General features: G+C 40.9%; 1 protein-coding gene across 1 annotated transcript in view; it reads right to left on the bottom strand.

Annotated features, from left to right (window-relative positions):
- Positions 1–9,166: 9,166 nt before the first annotated feature.
- PAH (phenylalanine hydroxylase) overlaps positions 9,167–12,088 on the bottom strand; it is a 46,123-nt gene continuing 43,201 nt past the window's right edge. Inside the window, exons 11-12 of the mRNA XM_032771929.2 lie at positions 10,028–10,143; positions 9,167–9,354 (exon numbers count right to left, since the gene is read on the bottom strand). Of these exons, the coding sequence (XP_032627820.2) occupies positions 9,311–9,354; positions 10,028–10,143 (160 nt within the window). The 3' untranslated portion in view covers positions 9,167–9,310. The remainder of the gene's footprint in view (positions 9,355–10,027; positions 10,144–12,088) is intronic.

Genomic DNA, 12,088 nt, shown 5'->3' with positions numbered 1-12,088 from the left:
AGAAAAGCGGCTCAGGAAATCCAGCTCCACCTGTCCAGATGGGAGTTTAGCTCACACCACCTACAGGCGCCGAGTTTCAGAGAACCAGCCCTTGGCCTCGCCTTGCTCAGTGCCAGCCCCAGCGGAGATCTGGCATAGGCAGCTAGCGGGGTCTATACACCTGCTGCTAAGAGCTGTGGGACAAAACCCTCCCCGGCGTCCTTACAGTGCGAGACGGGTGTAGGGTTCCCTGCGTGTCTGACACGGGGGGGACCCCAGCAGTGAGTGAGGACCATTTATGGTGCCCGCCCTAGGGAGATCAATGGAAATGCGCTGCGGACACCGTACGCAGGAGACTAAAATAACCCCCCTTCTCATGGTAATTTCAAAGCAGGACCCTCCTGCTCTATTTGAAAGTGTCTTTATTTTCCGCAGTGTTGCATGTTTTTACCGGTTTAGAAATAAAGATCTTTTGTTAAGAGGCCAGTTGAAATCTGGATTCAGTTTACATCTCTGAATCTGAGCGTCCATGCTTTGTGAGGGGGGAAAAAAGCCCCCCCCCTTTGCTTTTTTTGTCTAACTGGAAAAAATCTTCTTTCTATAGCTGAATTCCCACTATTGGACTGGTCCGTATTCTATCTAACGCGTTCAATTATACAGGTAATTCAGAAGGTGGAAGTAGAATTTCTCTTTTCAAGGTCTTCGTTTTGGGGAACAGGTGATCATAAAGAAATCTTTACATTTTATTTCCTGAAGCAACAGTCCCCGCCAGCAGCAGGAAGGAGACGGGAGGAAATTAGAATGACCTGGAAAGGGGCAACTGTTCAATCTAGTAACTCTTTAAACCCCGCTGCAATGTCAGTTGAGAGTGTTAAGCGTTACTTTAAATATTATCACGTAGAGAATTTTATTAGCTATGCCTAAACCTATGTCGTGCAATATGATTATTTCCAAACGCGTAGTTTAAGAATGTTATAAATCGGTGATTGTATTTTTTTAAGCAATGAAGTAGAAGAGATGCCAGTCAACAACAGTCTATGATTTTTGCAGTGTCCGGAATCTCGCAGTCCGCTTTAAACTTTGTTTCAGATTCACATTTTACTTTCAATAGCCTTTTCCCCCAACCAGCCACTCGGCATACTTCACCATGGGGGAAAACCCAGGTTGTTCCAAGGGGCTGGTTTGTATTGTAATGTTGTAACAATATTTTGTATTTCACTCAGATTAACGCTACCTAGCAAACGAGTTCAGCTCTGGTAGATAATTCAAGCCTCATCTCTTGGGAACACCTGGCTCCGGATTAATGATGGACATTTACTAGATGGTCAATGACTATAAAGTGCATGCAACTTCAGAGAAGCAGGACACTTGTTCCATTTTATTGATCTCGGTGAATGATGATGGCCAATCTGTATGCGCATTCTACATACAGTACTAAGGTTTCTAGAAAACTATTTTCCCGGGTGTGTCTGCGTTTATGGATCCGGAATTAAATTTTCCCAGCATTTCTACTAGGACAGTTCGTGAGTTTTAAACCAATTTCCAGTCCGTGGCGTTTTATGTTTTGTTTTCATTCTTCGGGGTTTTTTTTTTTTTTCTTCCTCCCATCACTCTGCAATCTGGAACATGGACACACACCTTTGTGTTGCTGTCAGTTCATTGCCCAGCTTTTAAAGCTGTGTTTCGATTGCCAGAGCTACGCCAAGGTGTTACATTTTAGCACAGCGAAATGTAACATAATCAGAGGCACACATGACCAGTTTAACTGTTTTTTTTTAAAAGCAGTCGAGGCTAACGTCTCGGTGATACAATTTTACTGGACAACCCTTTGGGCCAAACTGTCACTTAATAACAAGAGTAAATAAATCAACATTGTTGTATAGAAATTATTCCATACAAATGTACCACCAAACGCGCTACAGCTTTATAAAATCACCCTCCCTTGATTCCAGGAAGGATGCTACAAGGACACATGATCTACCATGAGCCCCCTGAATTCCCCTTTTTCCCTGTGGGTCAGATGAAAGCAGGGATGGCCGCTGTCCCAGGTGCTGAAACTCTCCTGTCTTGACCAGAAGCGGCAACCCCAGCTGCTCTCCCTGCTCCTGGAACCCTTGTAACGTCCAAACTCTTACTGCCGGGGTTTCTAGAGTAGTCCAGTCTGTTGGCTAGCTCGGTCAGTTTGGTTCTGATTTTGTCTGGTCGCTTGGGAATAAGGACCCAGAGTGAAACGCCGTCCCGCAAAAGTAATAACTAATCACAGACAGAAATTTAGCGCCGAGATAGTGAGATTTTCACCTATTTGTAATTAACACGAGTCTTCTGAGCGTCGATTGTTTCTGAGCTAGCCACGAGGGAAAAGACAGTGCTATGCAGTTCCAAGTATTATCCAAGGAGATCCGAGGTTGCCAGCTGATTTGCTTTCAGTGGGAGTATAGTAGGAATCCGCATTCGGCATTATTTACATCCACAGTGAAATTAAGGCCAGGTATTTAACAAAAAACAAGACTCCCAGAATCCACATTTTCTGGAAATGAAATTTCTTGGTGACCTTTTGTAACTAGCAACTGAAAAAGTGATTAGCTGGTAATATAAACTAGAATGCCATCTATATAAACATGTATCATGTCGCTCTATAATCTATAGCTATACTATAGAATCCTACTATAGAATCTAATATATATAAATGAATCAGCGAAGACACTAATTTCTCACATCCAAATCTGCCGTGACACAGTGCAGAGGTTCAGATCGAGATAGGAAAGAACACAATTTTATCGGCGTACACCTAATAAAAACCTTCCCAGAGTGGAAAGTCAGTCAAGATAGGCTGGGGATTGATTCTCTCTGAAGATAAAAACCTCCTTATATGCTACTTTTAAATCTGGACAGTAAAAGGTGTAAATATTAATATTTGCCGTACAACCACCGGTACTCTCATTCAAAAAATGACATATTAGATCAGAATGTCCCGCAACATCCATTTGCTTGTGTTTTTTTCCCTTCTGCAGAATACAATAAATCAAAACCATGTTAAGAAATACAAAGTTGCCAGCCAATGGATCTCCAACTTCCAGCTTCAGATTCAGGTAACGCAGAGCTGAAACTAACAAGGACAATCTAGTCTAATCTTCGTGGTTATAAAGTAGCAACAGCATCAGTCAACCTAACGGGGACAAACCACTTCTCCCTTTGCTCCCTGCTGCCACTTTGCTGAGCTGAATGAGAAAGCTGGACGCTGCGGTTCACTAGCTCATTCCCTTGTTGAGCTCCAGCAGGCTAGGCTAAAAGCTAGCAATGGAAGCTACTCACGGAGCTCTGAAGGGTTCGTGACACACAGAGGGAAAACCAGCGAAGTGTTTACTGGAGCGAAGGCACCTCTGATTTGCTTGAGGGCAAAAGAACAAATTCGAACCGTTTCTGTGGGTTTCTGGCTGACAGCCCCACCAATTCTGAAACATGTTAAGCACAGGAGTTATACCCTATAATACATTATTAAATGCAAAGTTATCCCCTGAAGTCTTATACAGATGTCATAACTGCAAAAAATACATCAGGTAAATTAATTTGCAACCGTATTGTACGAGCAAAACCGCCAGCATTAAAATATAGCTGAGGAAAACTGTGATCATGTAAATATTTCTTTTTATACCATAAACATCTATTATTTGCCCCCGGTAAATGTATATTTAAAATATGGCCCCTATGTTTAATTGTAACCATTACTGGCCTGTTCCAAAGCCCGCTGACTTACATGGGAGTCTTTACACTGATTTCAGTGCACTTTGCACTAGGCTAGGCATGAAATCAGTGCCAGGTGAATTACATTATTTGAGTCTGCCTATGCTACAAATGTTGCCTGCAGTGGTGTTGTAGGTGTTGGTCTCATGGTATTACAGAGACAGGGTGGGTGAGGTAATATATTTTATTGGCCCAATTTCTGTTGGTGAGAGAGCTTTCTAGCTCCACAGAGATCTTCTTCAGATATTAAAAGACATTACCTCGCCCACATTGTCTCTATACCATAAATATAGACCTTATACATTTTAACTATATAGCTACAGGTATAGTTAAGTATCTGATCACATAATTTTAAGGGTACAGAGTTACTGGCTACTATGCTAGTGCAAACATTGCAATCCATGCTCTGAACCCAGCTTCCTCAAAAATCACTCTGCAAAGTATTAAAAGAAAGCACCACTGCATTAACAGTGACATGTGTGACATTTCAGAGAAGAATGGCTGAACTTTTGTAACACATGTCTGTGTTTTAGGGGTGCCTCAATGTAAGACCAGGGCTAGAAATGGACTTGATTCCACACTGTCCTACGTAACATTAATTCCAGTGGTTAGACAATAAGTCCTTAGTGGCAGGGTGTGTCTCTTACACTGTATTTGTAGCTGCCAACCACAACTGGACTAGTTATGTGACAAATATTATAGTTCCAGGTCTCCTTACAGGGACAAAATGTACCAGATCTTAATAAATTATTATACAGACAAACTTGCAGCAGCTTACAGGAAAATACTTTCTAACCTCAGTGGTCAATATTTGAAGCCATAGCTCCCCAAATAGGCTACATTTTCTAAAAGGTCTCAACCTGCAGTCCTCACCCAGACTCCTCCTGAGTCTCAAATGCATAGGCACTCATATACCTGCACACAGTAGAGTAATCCACTGGGGTTTGACTCAGATCCAGCTTGCACATTTGAATACATATTTTTTGTGTGCAGTCACCTGTTGGCTGCTTGTGATTACATGTGATTGTACCTGTATCCAACTGGTCATTTGAACATGAAAATGGATGATTTGTGTGCATCTAGGAAATCTGTCTGGTTATGTCCATTTTAGGGCATCTACAGATACGATATCAGGAGTCAAGCAGCAGTATGTGTGTGTGTGTGAGAGAGAGACAGAGAGATGTGCTGGAGGCCACAATCTGTACATTCTTCTTGAGAGCTTCTAGCCTGAGACATGGATTTTTCATACAGATCCACATTTAATAAGGAGGATTAATTAAGGAGAATTCCCTCCCCTCTCCCCTTCCTGCTCCAATTAACAGCATAGGAGTATATGATTCCTACTTCAAATCACCATCATCTCACTTTACTTGCAAAAGCAATTTGGTTTACTTTCATTATAGTGCTGGCCAGAGATATTGTAGACAGTCCCATTTCCCTCTCCTTCCAGTATACCCGATTGCAAATTTCTTTTCTTTAATTCTTAGAATACGTTCAAGCAATTCTCTGGATTGCTCTTGCTGAAAGAGATGAATTGTTGGTCAAAGCTATTCATTTTCTTTATTTCCTGAAGCAGCATTTGTACAGCATTGTGATGGCCCCTTGCTGAAGAATCTATGATAAGTAAATCCTATGTTTCGGTGTCAGCCAGGCTTGGCAGCTTTAACTCAAACACTGATCAAAGTTTCCATTGGACTCAGCTTTTAGTGGGGCTGACACAGTCTTTAAGAAGTCCCTTCTTTGAATACCTCAGTTTCAACTTATAAGGAAACTTGGCTCTCGGATACATAGGCTCAGATCATCTAAGGTAGTTAGGTGCCTAACTCCAAATCAAATTCTATTGAGGACATTGGCCATAGTCCTTCTGCAGGAAAATTTCCTTGGAAGTAAGCAAGAATTAGCCTGCATAAAAGACTCTAAGACTGAGCCCTAAATTAGTTTCCATAGTAAAAGAAAGTCAGGTCACAAAGGAGCTATGCCCATGCTTTATATTTTAAAGGGCACATATTAAAGACAGGAAGGTCCTGTTTGTTTAATGGAAAGTTGTGGCATAGCCTTGGCTATGGAATGGCTAGCATGTCTCCATAATAGTAAAGCAGGTTACAAAAATCACATCTGGTTAATGGGTTTTATTGTTAGCAATTTTATTTGCATAAAACAAAACAAAACTTTCACCTATTGCTTTTAAGACATATACAAGGATCAGCGCCTCAATCACTACATTGCCCAATACTGCTGAAATATATATTTAATATGTACTGAACACTGTATTTATTTAGCTCTGCAAAGAACATGATAATCTGCTGACACAAAAAGTAACAGTGAATATATGCAATTTAATGAAAATAAATGGTAAGGAAGTTAAATGGTTTGGATGCAGTGAGGCACCAAAGAAAGTGTTGGCTCAACTGTGCATTTGTGGAGACAGAAAAACCTGCTAAGGAGATGCTACTCAAAGAAGATGTATAATTACATCCCAACCCCCATACTGAAGATGAAAAGTAAATGCTTCAAAATACACAATATCACAATGCACTATATAATATATGGCATCTGGTCACTACTTGATGTGCACATATAACTCGTTATTAGTGTTACTTTATGGAGCTTAGAAGAAACTGGGTATACAAAAGAATGAAAAGCCACTCCAATCATATTAGCTATAGGCACTTTTAGGAAACACAAACAGATCAACCAAAAGCAGCTAACTCATTTCAGCAGAAATCCTTTTCATACAGTGGTTTTTACATTGTATTTATTGTTGCGGCTTTATTAATAATGAATTGATATGGTATTACAATTATTCATTTAGATGAATTTAAATGCTAACCAGGTCTTCTAGCTATACACCTTTGACATAACTTAAAAATACAGCCCATGCTAAGTGCAGCAGTATACTTTAAGATTAAACCATCAGCAGCAAGCAAGGTAAAATCTCAAGTCTCCCTCCCACTCTATTGCCCCATCTTACAATAACACCATCATGATCAACTCTATTAAAGGCAGCTACCTACTGTAATAATATCAGCACGGACAGCTGATCTTCTATCAATGCAACTAAAGTGGACTCTGTTTCATAACTGGGTTGGTATCCAAGCTGAAAAGGGTCAAGAAGATCTGAGGCAACTGGATACTGCAAAAGCTGTCTCACTACAACTTTTTGATCACCGTAGTCAGGAATGAAGGCACCACGGATATTTTAGCTTATTCTACAAGAAGCACTGGAGGAAGAAGCATGGAGGAAGAGGTTATAGCATGGGACTGGAGGTCAGAAGTTTAGTCATAGTTGAGTCCCTAAGTACTTGGATAGTACTATAATGGGAAGATTATAATAGCCTAAATTGACAGCGGTGATCCAGAATTTTTATCACAGGCTCGAGATCCTGGACATGCCAATAACCTTCTGTGCCTCGATTTCCCTGACTGTAAAATACAGGCAATACTTCATGGATCTGAGACGTCTGAGTTAACGGTTTTAAAGCATTTTGATGTTCTTGCATGAATGATACTGCAAAAGTGTAAAATACTATTGGGTATTTTTTTTTATTTAGTCTTTCTGACACACCATTTAAAAAAACTCTCTATATATGTAAATATTTGCTTTAATACTGGCTTACTAAACATTTACATGCATTTAGTTTACAAGGCAGAATGATATGTTTACCAGAGAGAAGAGAAATTAAAAGATTTTTTACAAATTTTAATTTCTTTCTTGAGCTATCCACTAAAACTAGTATTCTAAATGCAACTAACTTAAAATATTTAAAAATAAATGCATATGCTTATTTTTAGTAAGAACATCTAATTTCAGTTTGTTTCATCCTTTTCTAAAATCCTGAGAGGGCCAGTTCTCTCCCCTCCCTTAACACTAGTTTGACACCAGTGTAATGCCATTGACTTAGCTGGAGTCACTCCAGCCTACACCTGTGTAAATGAGACAGAATCAGACCCTAAATGTGAAAGTTGTCTAATAATTCCACTTAAGTATAAAGGAAACCATGTGTCCTGTGTTTCCAACAGCACCATGGATGCTGTTCTACTGTTATTCATAGTGGCAGTCACAACAAGATTTGAAAGCCAGCAGGAGATTATTTTGAAAGACTTCAAACTTGTGGTGGAATCATCTTTTTGTGAACACAATCACCTTAGAGATATCACTATACTATTGGGAAGGAACATGGGCTACTTTCACTTTTGAAATAAGTGCCAGGGATTAAAGGTTTGCACAGACATTACTACACAATAAAAAACTCAGTGATAAAAAGAAATACTTCAAAGCACCAAAATGATGCCATTTTGTATAAATATACTTCTATTCAAAAAGGTCCCAGCTGGTATCCTTACAAGGCTGGCTCTAGGCACCAGCCTTCCAAGCATGTGCTTAGGGCAGCAAAAAACTTGAAGCCAGAGTGGACTTTTAAATCACTTTTGTAAAGCCCACCACAGCTTTAGAACCTCTCATCACATGTTAGAGACTAACAAATTTATTTAAGCATAAGCTTTTGTGGGCTAAAACCCAAGCTTATGCTCAAATAAATTTGTTAGTCTCTAAGATGCCTTAGGGACTCCTTGTTCTTTTTGCTGATACAGACTAACACGGCTACCACTCTGAAACCTGTCATCACAAGTTGAAACTTGTGTATGGGAAAATTGTTAATGGGAAACACTGATTTGCTCTGCTTAGCTCAGGATTGTTCAAATATCCAATTTGTGACCTAGCAAATTTAGTCCCTGGACTATGAGCTGTGAGAACACATTGCACATGGTGTGAACACAATATTTTAATACTGGAAGAAAAAGTTTCACTAATGAGTCAGAAACATACTGAAAACACATTCTCCACTAGTAACAGCAGAGCGTCTACACTTTGACTAAATCTGAAGTCACTTTTGAAGAACAAAAACTTTTACAGCAAAATTCATCCCAGTGCAGAGGACCCCCACAAGGTACCACTTAAGCCCCATGTCAAGGTGGCAAACTGTGGCCTCTTCTCTGTGCAGCGTGCCCCATGTGTGGTGGAAGAGGTGCAGATTTGCTATGTAGGAGACATGGTTTGTGAGCACATGTATAGCCTGCGTACTAGCTAGGGATACAGAGCTTAGCTCTCCAGGGGAACCTGGCATGGCTGCAGGCTGGGGGGGATGGGAGTGTAGGAGGGATGTGGCAGGATAGGTGAATCTGCTGCTAGCCATTGCCACGTTGCCACTGGGACATGGGGGCAATGCAGTACCAGGGCTGCAGTAACTTCACAGGCTGGTGAATGGAGAAGGATTCCCTCTTCTGCCAGCCTCCAGGATTCAGACAGAAAAAATGTGCAGGACATGGATAGTCACCCGGGCTGGGGTGAATTTTAAACAGAATTATGATATGCAACCAAAGAGAGCACAGAGTCACCCACAGAAGCCACTTTTGTTGCTAAGCTATAGTAATTAAGTAATATATATATATATATATGTGTCTGTGTGTATATATATCATAAACCTTCATACATTCAATAGAGTGATAATGTGAAATAGCTAGAATATTATTGGCATTTGCATATAGTCACTTCAGCCAGTAGCTCTTGGAAGAGAGGATGCTGAGAAAACCTTCATTCTATCTTCTTGAGGGCACTGCAAAGAGTTCCCATCTCACCTGCATTTGAAATAGCAAAAATCAGTGTTTGTCCTGTTAGTCTTACAGCCTGTTTAATACATTTCAATGGAAATACCGCACAGCCATATTTTCATGGCGTGAAAGAATGAGACCAAAGAGGCAGGTGATAGACTGGGCACATTAACTTCAATAGAAGTTTTGCCTGAGTATGGACAGCTGGATCAGCCCTTATATCTGGAGTTATATCAGCAATAGATGCTGTGCAAGATCAGAGATGCTGGCTCTGAACAGGCCAGTCAGTCAATTGGAAAGAACTGCTCATCCTGAAATGACGAAAGAAAAACCAGACGGCCTAAAGCTGTGAATATCCCCTTTTCCTTACTGGGAGCGGAGAGAGCCACAACTCTGGTTTCATCCTCCTGTAATATCACCAACCAGACTCCAAACTTTGCCAAGTCCTCCAGCAAAAGGAAGAACATCAAGATGTGATACTTCCATTGTAAAAAGCAAACAATAAAGTGGGCAAAGTACTTTGAGGGATGGGTGAAATTAGAAAGCAGATTTTATACACCATAAAGGAAACATTTAGGAGCTGATCAAATTCCCACTGGAGTGAGAATCAGGTTTTTAATGGAGGCAGGAGAAAAACACTTCTCCTCATTCAAGTCCTAGCTTTTGAGGAACTTAATATAACAAAACTCCAATTGCTTACTGCTGATGGACTCAGCTAAATTCTTCAACTGCTTTGCGTTGTCCAAGACTTCAATTCTCTGGGTGTATGGATTGTAGCGAACGGAGAAAGGTCGAGGGATTGTTGAAGCAAATCTCCTGAAGGAGAAAAGACAAAAACTTTTATGAAAACAACTGTTTCTTTTTAAGTAACCTGCTCCTTTAAGTTGGAAGGAACTTTTATTGATGTGAAGGATAGCGAAACCAATGTGATGAAGTAACAGAAGACCTACTCCATGAGCAGGCAACTACAGTATTTTCCAGTGCTTTAGCAATATCCTTGAGGCTGACCTGAGAGTCTTTCTGATAGGTGCATCATTTATTAACCACCCTTCAGTTTTTCAAACAGACCCTGTTATGCAATATTTACCATGCTATTGTAGGAGTAATACTGGCTTCTGCTGATTTAAACCAGTGAACAGGTGTCAGAATTTCCCAGACTTTAAATTCCCATTTTCCTATTACTAATGCAGAATGTGATCCCCTGATCCACTTTTGCAGTCCCTGGGGTTGCAGACCCTGATATGCATTAGAGCAAACTCAGGGCTCATCTAACTTCTGATAGCTGGGAGCAGCCTCTAAGGTGCTGGAAAGCCAGTCAGGCATCACTGGAGTGCAGTTTCATTCTGGCCACACCTTTTCAGCCTTGCCAAGGAAGTCCTCAGCTCAGGGATTAGGGTTGCTTTACAGCCTCTTGGACTGGCACTTATGTACCTGAGCTGAAGATCTGGTCCCATAATTGTGGCACAACACCTATCTTTTGCCAAAGCTCTGTCACTGAAGTTATACCAGATTATTAACTTGCCTTGGAAAATGTCTGTGCTTCTCAAGTCACCTACAGTTCTGGTTACTTCAAAAGTTTGAGAGAGAAAGAGTGGGAGACTCAAGGGCTAGGTAATATGCTACCAAGATCAAGAGCCTCTTGTACTCTGCTGTACAGCTGGACCAAATTCCACAGCAGCAACTCCTGTGTTAAATATATTCTATCACCCTGAAAGTCCTTCATTCCCAGCCCCCCACAAATGCACATGGTTATGGCTCATAGTTGAATATTGACATAAAATTTGTTGATGATTATGTTCAGCCATGCATATTTCTGGGCATAGGTGTTTTCCTCTATCCTTTCCAGGTGACCACCTCCACTCCCAGGGCCATGGCTTCCGCAATGCTGTCCAGGCAACCCAGCTCCAAAGGCAAACACCTGAATGCGGCTGTGGTCAACAGGCACAAACAATGGAGCACGTCATACCTGAATGTCCCCTTTGTTCTTTTGCTGGGGGCTGAAGGACATTCACCAGCTCACTGCTGTGGCAATGTGCTGGCAATCAAATCTAGACATAAATGTGTAGTCATTGCTATCTATCCAAGCCACACAAAAGAAGAAGCAGCAGCTCCAGATTGAATTCAGGCCACGTTAGTAATGACTGAAGTCACAATCCCACCCAAAACTCTTTATGGGCTGCCCCCTGTGTTCATGTGGAGCTCCACACAGAACCTTGGCCTAAACATATTATTGTGTGATGGTCAGTCAGTTGTCTATATGACAAAAGTTGCTGGTATCAGTCCAGGTCCTTTCGGGCTAATGTCAGCATTCTAGGGGAAAAAAATGTGCCTCCTAGATCTCAGCAAGAGTCCCAAGGGCTTCACTAGAAGTAGGAAACCTTAGCTCAGACACAGAATGATGACTAAAAACACTAAGGCAGTCTGTGACCAAAATCTCCCTTGTATTCACATCCTACATACTGTTCTAATAATTTTTGTACAAAATATGCCTTGTGAGGAGTCATTTGAAAACAAATAACTCACTGATCAATAATATCATGGTGAAATGCATTTAGCAACATCATATGTAAAGTTATGAATTCCCCTGTATAATATTATTGGCACATGTTCAAAAACACAGTTATGCCCAGGCAGAAGTATCCTGAACAAAGAAATGTGTGTTTACCTCAGTAATACATAGAAGTATTAAACAAGGTCCTGAAGACAGCAGGGAGAGGAGATGGCAGGAGACAAAGCAAATTAGCATTTCAGCAAACATGGG

This window comes from Chelonoidis abingdonii, chromosome 1, assembly GCF_003597395.2.
Source record: "Chelonoidis abingdonii isolate Lonesome George chromosome 1, CheloAbing_2.0, whole genome shotgun sequence".
Taxonomy (NCBI): Eukaryota; Metazoa; Chordata; order Testudines; family Testudinidae; genus Chelonoidis; species Chelonoidis abingdonii.
The sequence above is the reverse complement of the archived record's forward strand: the minus strand, read 5'-3'. Positions and strand labels throughout refer to the sequence as shown.